Source organism: Pelodiscus sinensis, chromosome 3, assembly GCF_049634645.1.
Source record: "Pelodiscus sinensis isolate JC-2024 chromosome 3, ASM4963464v1, whole genome shotgun sequence".
Taxonomy (NCBI): Eukaryota; Metazoa; Chordata; order Testudines; family Trionychidae; genus Pelodiscus; species Pelodiscus sinensis.
The window spans coordinates 126,546,316-126,564,174 of record NC_134713.1 but is presented as its reverse complement, the minus strand read 5'-3'; the positions used below and the strand labels follow the sequence as shown (position 1 = coordinate 126,564,174).

The window sequence follows — 17,859 nt, the reverse complement described above, 5'->3', positions numbered from 1 at the left end:
CCCATTTAGGCTACGTCTAGACTACATGCCTCTGTCGCCAGAGGCATGTAGATTAGGCTACCAGACATAGGAAAATGAAGCGGCGATTTAAATAATCGCCGCTTCATTTAAATTTATATGGCTGCCGCGCTGAGCCAACAAACAGCTGATCAGCTGTTTGTCGGCTCAGCACGATAGTCTGGACACGTGGGTGTCGACATCAAAGGTATTTGTCGACCGCCCAGGTAAACCTCATCCCAGGAGGCATACCTGGGTGGTTGACAAATACCTTTGATGTCGACACCCGCGCGTCCAGACTATCGCGCTGAGCCGACAAACAGCTGATCAGCTGTTTGTCGGCTCAGCGCGGCAGCCATGTAAATTTAAATGAAGCGGCGATTATTTAAATCGCCGCTTCATTTTCCTATGTCTGGTAGCCTCCCTGGTCTGCTGGGGCGGGGGGAGGGACACACGCTAGCTTCACGTCTCCCTGGTCTGCTGAGGGGAAGCAGCTAGTGCGGGGTTGCCTTACCCCGTTTGTAAGTAGGGATCCGATGTAAATCGGATCCATGTAACCCGGGGACTGCCTGTATAAAGATTAAAGCAAGAATATACAACACATATTTAAAGCAGTTCTGCTGATATTATTAAAATGCAATATTTACCCAACTTCCACCCATATGACGGTACTTTTACTGAGCAATGACAGTCCAGGAATTTAACTACTAAAATGCATATCAACAGACAACCATTATATTGACTCCTTTTTTGGTTTTGGCTCCCGCCTGCGGGCTGCGTGTTGAGCCCCATGTAAACCCAAACTGCAACAAAGACTGCAAACAAATGGGTTAAGTAGCCCTGGTTTAAAGGAACAAATAAACCATATTATTTCTCTGAAAACACAAGAGCATATCGCTGCTCGTTAACTTAATTGGGGATAAATAACACCTCTTCATTTAAATAGTGCACTGAGTTGGTGTGTAGTAAAAATAAAATTTAATAACAGGACATAAGTGAAGTGATTCCAAATAAAAGGTATAAAGTTAGAAAGGGTTACAATGCCCTATTCCCAATTAGAACATGCACCTAAAAGTCTAAAACTTTATTCTAGCAAGGTGTACAGGCTTTGTGCACATAGCTTCTCTCACCAGTCTTCCACAAAACCACAAGGGACTGACTTCCCTTGCCTTTCTATTTGAAAAGATCTTCACCTAACCAGGTTTCTCACCTCTATTCAGTTCCAGTGACTTCATACCACCTTTGGTTGAAAGACCCATCTTTCTCAGTTCATACAAGTTCTGTTCCCTTGTGTCTCTCTAGTGATGGATGATAAAGATGGCTTTGGTCTTTGCTTATCTTCCAAAGTTCATTGACTTTTTTGAAGGGGCGTGATAATATTCTGGGTTAAAACCGAGACCAAGCATCTCTCTTCAGCTGGGTATAGACTGTCTCCTCCCCATTTGTTAGGTTTGCTTCCATCTCTTGTTAGCTTGATGGGTCTGCTCAGGCAATATGTAAGTACATTTTTGTGGTCTTTCAAAGTACTTGGGAAGTAATTCCCAAGTGGAAAAAACACATTTCTTTGTTTAGTGCGGACCTGTTTACCAACTCGTCCTGGCATGCCTGGTTTAAAACACACTTTAGTCATAATTCTACCATGTGTTCATACCTCTTAATACTTACAGCATACATATGTTATGCAAGAATTCTAATGATCAGAGAGTTACTAATTTTTGAATGATACCTCAAAGCATATCTTGTACAAAGATTATAATAGTAGTATTATGGTATGAATACAGAGGAGTGCTTAGTATAAATGTACCACTTCAGTGACACTCAGTGGGAAGAGTCAGAATGCAAAATAGTTTGATTTACCTGAATTATACATTTCTGTGCTTCTAAAGTTTATTTAAATGTAAGTGTTTGCAGTTAAGAAAACTGCACTACTCATGATTCCCTAGTTCCCCGCTTATAAAATTAACTCTAGCTTACCCATGTTTACCCTGCAATGCGACTTTTGTCAGGAAAAATACCCAGTTTTGGTGACAAAAAACTTCCAGCCCTGTGAGAGACTTTTTGTGGACAAAGATCCAATGTGGATTCTGCTTTGTATTTTGTTAAAGAATTGGCTTCCACCAGTATCCCACAATACGTGTCCTGATAGCTGTACTCAGTGTTTTGTGATCTTTGCTGTTCTATAGGCACGTGTAAAAGCTCTCCCTTTCTAAGCTCTAGGAAGTATCTGACAGCTGAATTGATCTGTTTGAGGAACAAATAAAGAACAAATAATTGGAATGCTCTTGTTCTGCTCTGTTAGGAACGCAGCAGCCAACAGACTGCTACCACAGGGGGAGGGCTAGAGAGACTGCTGTGCTGCTTTGACATTCCTTAGCTCAGAAATCTCACACAGCTATGAGGGAATCACCTGAAGTGCAGGGATCAGCTCTGCCTTCCCACAGCACTGCACTATGGAATGCTTATCCATGTTGCTTTGCTCTATCTGTCAACAGAGCTAGCAATATGGCCATGAAATGTCGATAATGGGAGTCAGAAAAAACTATTTGAACGGTTTTCACTTTTGGCAACCCTTTCATGGTGGCAGCACTTTCGTTGCCAAACCTTGCCAGTGTAGACATAGCCTAAGACTTTTTCTCCTGGACAAGTATGAATGCATGCATATAATGAAGCATTGTTGCCTTACACCCAACAGTCCTCCAAGAACTCTGCTTTTGTATTTGTCTTGAAAGGGACAATGACAAATTAAGACACATCTGAAATTTGACCTATTGTTACAAGTACACTTCAGATCATCAACTGAGAGGCTAGAGAATTCAGTTCAGCTTCTTCATTTTTGCACATTTTGACATATTGTCTATAGGCACTTTTACCACTTCCCCGCACAGTTTCCTCTGTTTTACATGTGTCTTTCATTCAACAACGGGGAAAGGGCAAAAAAGTGAGATTGTAGAACCACAGACTGAGGCCAGGGGCGCACAATCTGAAGCTGTTTTGTTTTTAAGTTATACATTTAACTAGAACCATTGTTTTTAAGGACTGTTTTGGGTCTCAATATGATTTTATTCTCTTATTTGACTGATCAACCATTTAAAATTGTATCAGTTAAAATCTTTATGCAAAGTTGTTGTTTTTTAAACATTGTTTCTCTGCATTAAGATCACTTTCAAAATAACTTCTTGGGAGTGTTTGAAGTTATCTTGTAACACAAATATCTGAGTGACAGAGTTTCAGCTAATTGAACAGTTATGGGACATTGGTTGAACATAAGATGAGAAAGAGAAAAAGGAGTACTTATGCTTTCATGTATTTATGCTGTTCCACTGTATCAAGTGATTGTTAGTTGAATTATATTTTCTAGGTAACATTTAGACATGATTCCTCAACAGTGGAAGTCCAGGATGACCACATAAAGGGCCCATTAAAGGTAATACATTTTTTGTATTTCAGTAGAATTCCAAGTAATTTGTTATCTAAATTTGTTGATAGTATAACCTTAAATAGGCATAAATATTTTCCTTTTTGGAGATACCAGTTAACCAGATAGAAGTCTTTCTGTAGGGATTAGAATTTAGAGTTTTTAAATGTATAGGTTATGATATGGAAATCTGTGGCTGGTCTGGAAATACGAGTTCTGCCATGACATAAGTCTGTTCCATTGCTGCTTTAAAGAGCAAAACCCAGCACTGCCTGGTTAGAGTGGCGAGGTGTAAAGGTCATTTATTTAGCAGATTCCCTGCTTAGTAAAGGGAGATGGTTAACGAGAAACTGACTATCACCCTGAATATAAAGTAGTTATAGCCTAGTTTCTATTCTGCCAGAAGGGGAGAAAACAAATCTCGTTCCTCAATTATAGTTCTTAATCTTACAGAAGTGCTGGTGCCTTCCTACCATCAGTGGAGTAATTGTCAAATCACATACCCATTTTCCTTTTTTATGTGGGCTCCTAAAGGACATAAGAAATGTCCCTGTTTCCCTGGAAAATCTTAGAGCCACACCTATTAGTTTACCACTTCATGCTTTACAAAAGATTATCCAAACAAATCTGCACTGGTCTATCTTATGAGACTTTTTTTGTTAAACTGGTGCAAATGCCTGTGTGGACACTCTTAAAAAAATTAACCCTTGTTTATGTTGATTTAACTTTATGCTAGATCAAGAAATGCTAAACTGATAAATCGATGATAAACTAATTTTTAGTATTCACCGGCATTTGCACTAGTTTAAATCTGTCCTTACAGATATAAGTACCTGTATCAACTTTGTTTAGTTCAGCCCTAAATGCTCTTGATTACAAAAATAAGTAAAGTTTAATCACAGTTTTTAAGATGGGTGAGTCCTATTAGTTTGGCAAGAATTAAGATTAATATGCTTATGCCCCAATGTTGCTGAACCTTTGAACACATACACTGAGCCATAATTGAGAATTGACATGTCACAAAAATTGAATGTTTTTAAACATTGAAAAAGTCTCAGATACCATTCAGTGGCTGCATGTCAGGAAATTAGCTAGTTTCCTGGCTAAAGATGATGCAGAAACAAAATAATCAAATGGTTTACAAATGATCATATATTAGTCAACAGCTTTGCAAGAGGACCCAGGTCCATAATTCTAGGTGAACATGACACATTGGTCAGTTGAATTTTTAAAAATGGAACAGTGCAACAAGACATGCTGAGTGCTTCCACGCTGCAGGCAAGGAATTGAAAGAAATAGATCTTGTTGACTGTTTTACTCAGTTTACTCAGTTGTTACTGGAAGTTACTTCTGTAATAGTGGAAGAATTAATTTACGTTGTAGTGATTAGAGATGTAAGAGACTAGTCAACTATCTGATAAGCAGAAACGTATCGGATAGTTGACTAGTCATGTGACTAATCACTCCCCTCTCCCTTGCTGCCTTTATCAGAGAGAGGCAGCAAGGGGGAGGAGCAGGAGCTGGTGCTGGTGGGAGCAGGCTTAAAAGCTGGTCGTCGTCCCCTCCAGCACTGTCTCCACGGGAAACAGCGCAAGCAGGGACAGAATCAGTCTCCACTTGTGCCACTTCTGCTGTATTCTGGTTTTGAAATGTAGAAGAGCCCCACTGGGGCTCTGTACATTTCAAAGGTTCAGGCTCCGGGATTCTACTTTTGAAATGTAGAAGAGCCCAGTGGGGCAGTTGTACATTTCAAAAGGAAGTCCCATGCTCCCTGCGGGGCTTCTGCTTTTGAATTGTAGCAAGAACCCAGGAGGGCTCTTCCTCCAGTTCTAAGGCGAGTGCGCCTTTATAGACTAATCAAATAGTCAATGGAAATCCCATTGACTATTCTATTAGTAAATTAATCTAAATTTGACATCCCTAATAGGGATGGGACTTTTGTACGAGGTACAGCTATGACCACTTGCAAAAGTTGAAGTACAAGAATGTGTCAAAACATAAAATATCTATTAGTCATGTTCTTTCAGCTTTAATATTTCAGTATGAGCCAGTTTATAGGGACTTTAGGTTTCACATACCAATTCCGATAATCTTCCTCTGGAAGCCTTTAGTAGTGACAGCTTCTTTTTTTTTTTTTTTAAGATCCTACTGGCTCAGATTTTCCAATTAACTGTAGCTTGTATGAAGAAAGGAAAACTACTGCTTTCCTTACCACATAAGGCCTACACATCCCTCCCTGACACAGAAGCAGATAGGATAGAAAAGGGAAAAATAAAAGTAGACAGAAGGCATTAGTAGAGAAACAGTATTGAAAGAAGGTGCAAAGCAAAAATGGTTGACATGATTTGTCTTTTGCAAAGTGTAGTGAGGAGAATAGGTTTATATTGCTCTTGGTGTTTTAATCTTCATATTTCCTTTCTTCTGGAGATGAAGGAATTGTGAGTAGACAATGCATACCTGATAGGCTTTTTGGCCTGAAAGTAAGGTGTTGCTTTTTTCAAAAACAACAGTGACTGAAACTCAGGTGGATGATTTTAAATGGTGAGCTGTTATTACAAGAGAATGATATCACTCAAATCAGTTCTTATTCCTCACATGCTGGCAGCAAAGAATAAACCATATTGAGTTATCTGGATTGGTTTGGAAAAATAATTAACAAATGTACAGATGTAATTTGAGCAAAGGTAAACTATATTTAACTGTGTAGAACTGTAAAAATTCAGTGCACCTGAGGAACACAATGTTGCACCTCTTCTAAGCAAAGTATTTTTATTATCCTGATTAAGATTTGTTGATTTAAAATGCTTTTTACAGTACTAATTAAGATGAATTAAGTTGCTTTTATATTATTTTAGGTAGGATCTGTTGTAGAAGTAAAGAATCCAGATGGAACTTACCAGGAAGCAGTCATAAACAAATTAACAGATGCAAGTTGGTATACTGTAGGTAAGAGAAGTGGATAACTCTCTCCTCCAACTGGAAAGTACACCTTGGAAAATTTTTACCACTTGTCCAAAGATTAATGACACTTGATTTACTTTAAATTTAGGAAATTACCTTTGGTTATGAAAATATTCTCACTGAGAAGTATTTAATAAAAACAAGGCATTGTATCTGAAGAAGCAGTTGTTTAACAATGTTCCTTGTGCTGTATGCTTTCATTGAGATGATTTGATTAGGGATGTTAAATTTAGTTTAATTGACTAGTTGATGGATTTTCCATCGACTAGTCAATAAGCAGAGAGTCGCAGCAGAATTAGCTCCTGTGCCCAGAGGTAACCCTGCTGTGGCTCTCCGTTTTAAATGTATTAAGATCCTGTCAGCTCTTAATACATTTAAAAAGGCAGGTGCACAGCGGAGGCGACCCTGCATGAGCTGGGAATCAGCTGTCCCTGCTTGCACTGGGTCCCTCCTTCTGTGTTTTAGCCTTTTAAATGGTTTAAGAGACTGCTGGCTCTTAATTCATTTAAAAGGCTGATGCAGAGCTGTGGGGACCCAGTGTGAGCCAGGAATCAGCTATCCCAGTTCACGCTGAATCTCCCCTGCTGAGCTTTAGCCTTTTAAAATGTATTAAGAGCTTATTGGCTGATCAGCTGATTCTGGGCTTGCGCCCAGGCCCAACAACCCCAGTGGAGATGGTGCTGAGGGGAACAGGCTTTTAAGCTGGCTCACCCCAGCACCAGGTCCTACTCCCCGCTCTTACTGCCTCTGATAGAAGCAGTAAGGGGCAGAGGGAACGACTAGTTGAGAGACTAGATGCTTACATCCCTAGATTTGATACTAGCATATGGACAGACTTAACCTCATACTTTATGTACTGCAGGTGTATATTTGAAGTCGATGGAACTATGTAAAAGCTAAGCATGTCCTTTGTAGGATTGGCACCATATAGAAAATTACAACAACAAAAACTGTAAATAGGTAAACACTAGACCAGTAGTCAAAGATGTTCAAAGTTGAGTTATCTCATATTTAAAGAGATTCATGTGGTTTTATTAGTCTAGAAAAGCATTTTTCAAACTGTGGTACATGTGTAAGTTGGTTTAATCAAAATAAGAATCCAATATAACTACCCTGAAAAATTATGAAGGTGATAGACCAAATAGTTTTGGTTTAGATGTGGTACAGTAGGTCCTTGTTTGAGAACTGTTAATGTATACACTAGAATATCTAATATGTTGTATTGTACTTGCTTTTGACAGTAGTTAGAAATAACTCATGGTGATTTAAGTGTTACAACAACTGCAATAACAGGTGGTAGTACTTAACTTTTTCTTTTACCTTTACCTTTACTTGAGGAAATTATCATAGCTCCTGTAAACATGCACTCAACAGTATTGACTTGTCCTTTAGTTTTTTCCATTACATGATCAATTTCTAAAACATTTTTCTGAAGACTTATTCCAAGTGCTCTAGCAAAACTTGTTTTCCATATGTCCAGTTCAGATGGGCCTGGCTTTTCAATGCTGTTTCCATGGCACGTCAACCAGTCTATGAAAGGTGGAAGAACAGAGTGATTCAAAACCAGTTTTTCAGGTCTCAGGAATAAAAGCTCTCCTTAACACAACCCAAAATATGGGATAAATAGCATCAATTAATGTATTATTAGTTATTATTGCTATTAAGAGTCTTGTCCCCTCCTCTCTGCAGTCCATAATACAGCAAAATTGGGGGAGACCGACTGACTCTCCGATTGCAGTTTTTTTTAAGTTAAAAAGAGGGGGAAGGGGGAAGGGAGGGATGTGTGTAGTTGGTAGTATTAACCAATAAGCTTTGGCTTATCGGTTAATCAGTTAACCAGCTATACTATTATATCCCTAACCAATGTATAGTTAAAGCCATATTATTGATCTATGGTCAAGGACTAAGTCATGCACTTCTGTCTTTGTAACATTATTTGTGTATGTACAGGCACCGGGCTTACTTGGTGTCCAGAGCTTTTGCATAGAGTTCTACATCTTCAGGAAAAAGCCTGATGGGCAAGTTTATTCTTTCTCTAAGATCTTGGAATAGCTGATTTGGATTTCAGTGACTTCTCCTGAAATCTTGACGTCTTGGTTTTCTTTGAAATTTTCCGTTTCAGTACAAGGTTTTTTTTTTTAATGCAATACACTATTGTACATCTTTCTAATAGAAAACAGGGAAGCCTGCCTTGCTGGTATATTTTTAAGGTTTTTACTTGAGGTGAAGGAGAAGAATATGCACCTGTGGCAGAGCTAGCATCTGCTTTCTACACATCACACAAGATTTTTGGCCAGATAAGACATTCCTCTTATGGGGATTTCATGTTGTTACATGGCTTGAGAAAAGAAAAGGAAGTTGTTCTCTGTTATGAGGATGCTCTCAGCCAAGGGTTGGGGAGGAGATAAACAAATTAGTCTACAGACAGTACAGTATACAGAGTCTAACTGTCCAGGGTACATGTTGCAGGTACCTACCAAGTTCTGGTCATACTGCAGACAGTTTTCTCCTGTTTAGGCATTAACTACTCCTGTTGTAATCACCTTGCAGTTTGGAGAGGGCAGATCTATCTGGATAAAAGGACCTGATTATATAAGAAAGTTCAGCAGTGCTTACTGTCTCTAGCTATGTTAGGAGACCTGCTGCTATCAACTTTAGTCAAGAAAGAAAACACAAATATGTTGCAGGTTTGGGGGATATAGTTCAGCTACTAAAGTTCCTTAGAATAATAATTGATCTCAATCCCCTAGTTCCCTGAAATATTCCTAGAACTATAAAAAAAAGTACAGTTCACCATTTAATTTGGTGCTCCCTCTTAGTGATGAAACTGGGGTGGAGGTGTCAAATACAGAAAGGATGGTTCTCAGTGGCCTGTCACAGAGAATACTAGATTTCAAACAGGAAGAATATTCAGGCAGCTGAGCCAACGATATTTCTATAGTAGGAAAATAGAGGCCAGGTTACGTTGGTTTTTTTTCAGTTTATTAACCAATAATCTCCCTTTTTTCCCCATGGTGACAGTATTTGATGATGGGGATGAGAAGACTCTTAGACGCTCTTCTCTTTGCCTGAAAGGAGAAAGACATTTTGCTGAAAGTGAGGTAAGTAATTGGTGTCCCAATGAACACATCTTAATTCCATGACTCTTTATATTTAAAAAAAAATAAAAAAAAATACCTTTCATCCCAATTTCATCAATAAAATTAGTGCCTCAGATTTTCAAAGGTTAACTCTATTGAAACTGCTAAAGTGGTAATCCACAAAGTCTAGCTCATTGCTTTACAGCTATAAATAAGATTTGAGTGTAACTTCTCCAAACTAAAAGCTGCCCATCAAAATTGACACTTTATATTTATTTTTGGTGTAATGGGGCTCAATAGTGATATTGCTTGATGAGTTAAATTATTTTTACTATAAATATTTTTATTAGATTTATCTATAAGCATTGATTGAAAAAAAGGGCAGTGCAATGCATGACACAATTTATTATTTGTATCTTCTCACATAATTATATTTTAATGGGAGCTGATGCAAATTCCTAATGTTTAATTTGTAAGTGTTATACTAGCTAATAAATTTGAAATCTCAGATATATGAGTGTGCTGTTGTTTTAGGTAGATAATAGCCTCTTGTCACCTGTTACTCTGAGGAAAGGTTTGCCCCTCCAGAAATAAAAAATCTCTTCATATTTGTTTGCTTTATAGCCTACAGACTAATTACTTCTAAATTATACAAATGCTTGCAACAGTTTTCTAAACAATTACAGTGTGAAGTCAGACTTTTATTTTTGATTATTACACAAGTCTGTCTGAACAGATAGACAAGCAGATGGACCAATATACATGAGCATGTTAACTTATCAAAGAGCTGTTTGAGAAAGTGTTCTGCTCAGAAGGAAAATTCTTTTTGGGCTATATTCATAGCGTGTGCCTAACATTAAGCTCCTAAGCACATAAATAGGGATTTAACTATAAGTGGTCTAGTTTTCAAAGATGAGGAGCATCTTTGCAGTTGTTGAATTTTTGTGCTTTGCAGGTGTTCAGTGCTTCTGAAGATGGGGTTGATTTTATATATATATTGGTTAGGCGCCTAACTTTAGTAATCCAGATTTGAAAATTTTTGGCCAACATTATTATATAGATTAATCTACTTTCTGCTGTCTGAACAAGAAAGTCCGTCAGTTGAGATTATTGTATCTTATTTGCAAAAACCTAATTTTAAGGTAACCACTCTTACTTTTCATTTTGCCAGTCCTTTTTCAGGTATCTGGGCACTTGGTGTTTAGCCAAAAATCACTGATTTCCCATTAACTTGCAGTCATTGGGGTGTTTAGTCTGTGTTTCCACTAATTAGTTCATGATGCATATTCCTTTACAGTTACTTGGAAATTAAAATTACACCTCTTTCTTCAGCATTTAGACTGTGTCTAAACTACAGTAGAACGTGAATTACAAATTTCTTGGGAATGGAGGTTGTTCGTAATTCTGAAATATTTGCAACTCTGAACAAAATTGTAACTGAGGGAAATATGTCTTGTTTTTTATTAAAATGTTTCATGCCTTTGTGTGTACTTAGAATGTAGCTGATGAGTTATTTGTTATGGAGTTAAATCAAAGGGGGTTAAAGAAACCAGTCAGGAATGCTGTAATAATGGCCTAGATAAGAGGCATATCAAGGAATATTCAGAAACAAGAGGTTTACTTCACCTCAGACTTAGTGACATAGCTTTTTTTGTCAAGGCTAGAAAGAGAGAGAGAGAAAAGGGAACATAGAAAAAGATGAGGGTAGTGTGAGTGGCCAGAAGCAGCTAATAGGCTGGCAAGGAGGCACACAGAAACAGCCTGCTGCAAGTGCACAGTCTGTTATTCCAAGCTGTAGACAAATGTTGGCTGGAGTGTAGGGATGTTAGCTATAGGTTAATTGAATAGTAGAGTAACCACATGAAATCTTTGTGGTTAGTCAACTATTCTGTATTCCCTGGGGGTAAGGGTGGCAGCCAGTGCAATCTGGCCCCACTCCCGGGGAGCCCCCTACCACGCTGCACTTCTGCCTGTGTATTTAAAAACCAGCTCCCCTCATGGACTGGCTGCCTGATACAGATGCAGTAGCACTGGTTGGAAGCAGTCCCTCTCTGGGATGTGTCCCCGAGCACCGCATTGACAGTGGTTGCTCTACCTCCCACAGAGCAGCCTCTGTCCATGGAGGGTGGTCCCAGCTCCTTGCGGACAGAGGCTGCTCCATGGGAGGCAGAGCAGCCTCTATCCATGGCATGCCTATGCCCGCCACAGGCAGAATCTGCTTCTCGGCAGCCTCCCCTGGCTTCCCCTCCCCACACACTGCTGCAGCAGCAGCAGGGCGAGGGCAGGCAGCACTGCAGACCCAGTGCTGGGGGGAACCAGCTCTTAAGCCAGCTCCCCCCAGCACCGGTTTCTGCTCCCCCTCTTGCTGATACAGAGGCAGCAATGGGGGCAGGAAATGCAAGTAGTCAAGAAGATTAACTAATAAGCCTAGGATTATCTGTGAATAGTATACTCGACTACTCGCTTACATTCCTACTGGAGTGAGGGGAACTTAAAAAGCTGGAAAGGAAAATTAGGACAGGGGTGGCCAACCCGCGGCTCGCAAACTGCACGTGGCTCTTCCCCCCCTTAAAGGGCAGCTCGCAAAGCTGCCCCATCACCCCTAGAAATGGCCCACTATGCTCACCGGGGCAGGGTAGCCATCCTGCGCGGCAAAGCATGGTGCTAGCAAGATGGTGCTAGTCGATAGGAGCCTGATGTGGCCAAAAAGACAAACCGGAGGTTTTTTGTTGTTGTTGTTGCTGCTCCATCAAACATGGCATCTGGGGCTCTCCCCCCCCCCCCCCCTTCTCCCCCCAACAACTTTTTTCTCTTGGCTCTTTGTGCTGTATCCAACACTGTTTTGGCTCTTTGCCTGTAATGGGTTGGCCACCCCTGAATTAGGATTTAAGTGAGATCCATGTGCCTTATTCTTTTTACCCTTTAATCTATGGCTGTGTCTACACTGCACCCCTTTTCCAGAAAAGGGATGCAGATTAGACACATCGAAATAGCAAAATCTGCGGGGGATTTAAATATCCCCCGCGGCATTTGCATTTACATGGCTGCCGCTTTTTTCCGGCTTGGGGATAAGCCGGAGAAAAGTGCCAGTCTAGACGTGATTCTCCGGAAAATGAGCCCTTTTCCGGAGGATCTCTTATTCCTACTAGAATATTTAAATTTATTTATTTATTTAAATCCACCACGGATTTTGCTATTCCGATGTGTCTAATCTGCATCCCTTTTCCGGAAAAGGGGTGCAGTGTAGACGCAGCCTATGTGTTTTGTGTCATTGGGGAAGGAATAAAAAAATCTTAACTTTGAAGATTTGTCTTGAATCATTTTAATCAGCTCCTGGACACCAAGAAAAAAAGATCTTATATATATATCAACTGCAATTGGGCCTGTTACATTAACATGGTTGGGAAAGGGCACTATCGCCCAGAGACCTTGTCCCAGAGTGGTTGGTTGCATGGCTCCATCTAAAGTAATTTGCAAGACATAGGGCCTGTCACTTGAGATTGTACTTGAGAGTGATCAGAAGGGCTCTGAGGTTCAGTTTGCCCCTTAACTATGTCAACTTGCATTTAAATAAAAATAAAGGGTGCCAGTAGAAAACACTCTAAGTGCCCTAACAACCAAATACTTACAACAGTGAATGATAACAGAGGATGACTTCTCCATAAGACTCCATTTCAAAGTCCTGCCTCATACAGAAGACCTAAATTAAGATATCATTCTCATTTAGCATTTCCAGACAGTATCTCCTTTGTAAATGATTATTTGTCTGTTTTACAATCTTTGAGAAATATGTTGTTCTTGCCAGAGTGTGTTCTTCACCCCTGCAGGAACATAGTTGTGCAAAATTTTGTCATGAATTGATAAGAAAGTTAAATTAATTTGGCTTTGCTGGTCTATGTTGGGTTGCCTTGCTAATTTCAGTGTTATTACATGAGGGACATTTTTTCCATTTTGCTTAGATGTATAATTGGGACGTGGCTGTAAGGGTGCTTTAGAAACAGAATGTGCATCATCTACCATTGGGCAGAGAGTATCTCATGCTGCTACATCAGCCCCTCTGCCTGAGTTTTAGTTTCCCTTTCCTGATAAGTGGTCTCAGAACAGGGCCTTCAAAGGGCGCGGGGGGGGGGGGGGGGGGGGGAATGGGTGTGTGGCAGAAATTAGTTGCTGTGAATTGTTAATTTCTAAAATACAAGGCCATTGTTTTATATTTGCTCAAAGTGCATTGTCAATAGGAAGACTTTCCAGTTCCAAAAAATAAGTTTAGTTAAATATATACAAACTTAGACTTGATATCAACTCTTGAAAAATGATTGGTTTGTGTTTTAATGAGTTTAATGATCTTTCCAACAGACATTAGATCAGCTCCCACTCACAAATCCTGAACATTTTGGGACTCCTGTTATAGGAAAGAAAACAAATAGAGGAAGGAGATCTAATCATATGTAAGTTAAATATCTTTTTCAATCATTTCTTTGAGTTCTACATTAATTTACCTCCTCATATTATGTCATTAATTCCAGCAGTTTTTGTATATTTCAGACTACTATAAATTACTGAGATACTTAGCAAACTTGTATGAATAGTGACATATTCTGAAGGCAAAGGGAAAGTGTGGAAATAAGTTTCCCTGCAAGGGCATCAGCAGCCTTCGTGGACCCCGGGCAGGGTGAGGTGAGGGCATGGGCTTTGGCAGAAGGGGCAGCCAGCCTTCTGCACCTCTCAAAGTGTGCCCCTCCTAACCCTGAGAGCCATCCCGAAGCAAGCAAGATGGCATTCCAGCGGCGATTTAAAGGGCCAGGGCTCTAGTCACTGCTGCTACTGCAGTAGTGGTGGCAGTGACAAGGGAGCCCGTGACCCCTTTGAATTGCTAGGGCCCAGGGCCACTGTCCTCTTCTTCCCCCACTACCATAAAACAGGAATTTTGAAAAAGAAAAAAAATACAAGAACATGGAAAGCAAAAATCATGCAATAGATTTTCATCTTGCAGAATACTAGCAAAGATTCCGGATAAAGTAGCTGAAAACGTGTTGAGATCTATCTGTTTGAAACCATTTTTAAACAGTTACAAGTCTATGTATGAACAAAGGCTTTCTCTAGCTGACATGAGATCTGTTTAGCCTCTAAGCTTCCCAAAACAGTCTTTTAGGAATTCTTTACAGAATTCTATTTCCATAGGTGAAAATTGTTCACCCTCTTCAAGTGGGTTCTATGTTTGCAACCAAATGTGACACTGAAGAATAAACTGCTACAAATATGGTGGCCAAATTTCCATCGAACTAGACACCTTAATAGTCATGATATACAAAAAATTACATTAATTTTTTTGTTGAATAATTTCTCTTTCTTTTGCGTTAACTGCTCTCGTGATTAGCACAATTTATTAACACAGTTATCAGTAATGAACCCAAGTTAACTGCACTTTTAGCATTGTAACTGGACTTTCTGGATATTATCTACAGAGTAATATTCAGTATTTTGTGCTGTGTAATTCGTTTGTCAGCTTTTACTCCTAAGAGAATTCTGCACCAAAAATTTAAGAATGCTGCACACACCATTTTAAAATTCTGCATATTTTATTTATCAAAATAACACAATATAATGACACCAGTTGCAATTATTTTGGTCATTTATTTTTAAAATACTTGCCCCCACGGGGATGGTGTTATGAGAAATGTAGTCTCTCCCCTTCTCTATCTGTGAGCTGAGTTGGCTGCCTTCTCTTATGGTGTCATAATAGCCCTGATGGGCAAAAGGTGTAATTGCAGCATGTCTCCAACAGAATGTATTTTTTGCAGAGGAAAAAAATCTGCAAGGAACATAAAATTCTGCATATGCTCACTGGCATAGGATTCCCCCAGGAGTAAGCTTTGCAGTAAAGCTGTTGACTGAAGACATTACCATAATCAGAAAGGCTACTCTGTACTTCTTCCTTCTATAAAAAAGGGGAGAGGGTAGGGAGGGATTTCTGAAGATTTTGAACTGTGGAATTGGCGATATCTTCATGGAAAGAAAATAAAACATTTTGTGCAGTAGTGGGAAAAATAACTATCTACAATAGAAATAGGTTTTATCTAGAATTTCAGAAGATCTTGTGGTTCCGTTTGTAGACATTCTGTTATTTTTTCAAAAAGTAAAATTGCTGAGCTGGAAGTCTTCTGAAATAAATGTAGTACTTAAGAAAGATGTGCTTCATGAGAATACAGTAGGGTCATCTTCATTCTGACAATTGTGTAAGAAGATATTTAAGTAGTCATTTTTTAAAAATAGTGCTTATATTTAGCTTTTCCCTTGTTCATAACTAGAGTCATTAACTTCTAAAATGTAATTTTCAATGGGATGGGAAGTCCTAGAAGCATTACGTAATATGCTGTGTGGAAGGGTAGAGCATTCAGAAAGGAGGAAAAATTAAAGAAAGTGGCAAGTATTTAGTACTTTTGAATAGCAAGTATTTAGTACTTTTGATACATACAGTGAAACTCTGGCTATTCTAACGAAGAATTTGATTATTTTAAAAAACTGTTCTATGGTATAAATCACGAGAGTATTTTAAGTGCTTCATAGTTAATATAGCCTCACAGCTCCTATGAGCTTGGAAAGTAGTATCAGCCTCATTTTACAGATGAGAAACTGAGGCATAAAGACAGAAAGCAACTAGCCCAAGGTAATACAAGAAGTTTGTGTCCCAGCTGGGACCAGAACTAAGATCTCTTGAGTTACAGTTCAGCCTTAACTTAACTGAGAGAGTAACAGTTGGAAAAATGAAGTATTGTTATAGCTGTGCTGATCCCAGGACTTTAGAGAGACAAGGTGGGTAAGGTAATATCTTGTATGGGGTGTGATTCTGCTGGTGAAAGAGACAGGGTTTTGGGCCTTCTTCAAGTCTGGGAAACACATTCTGAGTGTCACAGCTAAATACAAAGTTTGCTGTTAAGTTTTGCATCCTTCATCTTCAAGTTGTGGAGTTCCCATGTATATTAACTAAATATGTTAAACAATATGTTCCACCTTGTGTTTGGCTTTGCTACTCTGAGTACGTTTCCAAGACCTGAAGAACAACCTTGTATAGGCTCAAAAGCTTGCTTTTGACTAATAGATATTCCAATAAAAGATATTACCTTACCCACCTTATCTCTGTGGAAAAATTAGGCATTTAAAGATTTATAAAATCCGTGATTTGAGTGTTTATGTCATGGTGATTTAAACTACATCCTGAAAATATTTTGTAGTTACACTATGTGGAGCCTTTTTTATTTTTATTTTCCTATAGTAAATTGGAAAAAAAATCTCTTATCCTTGCTTTAATTTTGTTTCATACTGTTAATTTTGTGTCCTCTTTGATTGGAAGGTTATACATCTACACACTATCATGAAGTAAAGTTTAAGACTCTCTTGTTTCCCATTGTAGCCCAGAAGAAGAATCTTCATCCTCATCCAGTGATGAAGATGAAGATGATAGGAAACAAACTGATGAATTGTTAGGAAAAGTTGTGTGTGTAGACTATGTTAATGTGGATAAAAAGAAAATTCTGTGGTTTCCAGCCTTGGTAAGTGTTTAATTTATATTTTGTAAAGGCTTTTAATCTTTTATAAGCAACAAATGAATAGTAATTGTCCTTTTTTGCTTTGTCATGTATGATTCACATGGAACCCATGTACCCTGCAATATAATATGTTTGTTAAAATAGAACAGTATCATAATTGTTCAAGGGAAATATATATCAAAAAGTTTGCTAATAAAAACAAATAATGTGTTTGTAATCTTCCAAGCAATCAGAATTATTGATTTTCTTAATTTCACATCAATAACTGGTGTTAATTAGGGCTCACTGCTAAATAACCAGTGAGGCTTTAATAGAGTACTGTGATTTTTAATTCAATATCAAGATTCATTAAAAGGGATAATTTAAGAAATGCAAACGAAGCAAATTAATAATAAAATAATCTTAATTCCCTTATTAAAATGATTAATCACAAGATACTTATTTCTCTTTCAGTGCTAAAGCAATCAGTGAGCTGTAGAGTAATTTATTTATTTTAAGATAGTGATGGTCTCTATGTAGACTGCTAATATAAGCAAAAGATACTGTCTACTCAGTAACCAAATAAGCTGAGTAACCTTGTTTTGTTCTTCCATGATCTTTCTGGCTGAATATAAAGATAGTTTACTATCATGTTTTCAAGGAAATGTCCACTTAACTAACAAACTTCCTTTGGCTAAATTTTTTTACTTTAAACTGTTTTTTAACTGAAAACACCTGAAACTTCTTTTGCATCTGGCTGGTGTATTTTAGTATATGGTTTTCTCATACATGGCTATGAATTTTTCACTGTGAGGTATTCTGCTCATTTCTCTTTGCCATGGAGGCCGGTCTTGCTGAAGACTCTTATTTTTCTTTTCAGCAA

The 17,859-nt window shown here is 38.6% G+C and overlaps 1 protein-coding gene across 4 annotated transcripts in view; it reads left to right on the top strand.

Moving 5' to 3' along the window:
- The window catches only part of ARID4B (AT-rich interaction domain 4B), a 148,897-nt gene that overhangs the window by 46,807 nt on the left and 84,231 nt on the right, over nt 1-17,859 (top strand). For all 4 annotated transcript variants that reach the window (XM_075924772.1, XM_075924769.1, XM_075924770.1 and 1 more), the window contains exons 4-8: nt 3,356-3,421; nt 6,268-6,358; nt 9,395-9,474; nt 13,807-13,898; nt 16,862-17,000. In XM_075924772.1, the coding sequence (XP_075780887.1) occupies nt 3,356-3,421; nt 6,268-6,358; nt 9,395-9,474; nt 13,807-13,898; nt 16,862-17,000 (468 nt within the window). The remainder of the gene's footprint in view (nt 1-3,355; nt 3,422-6,267; nt 6,359-9,394; nt 9,475-13,806; nt 13,899-16,861; nt 17,001-17,859) is intronic.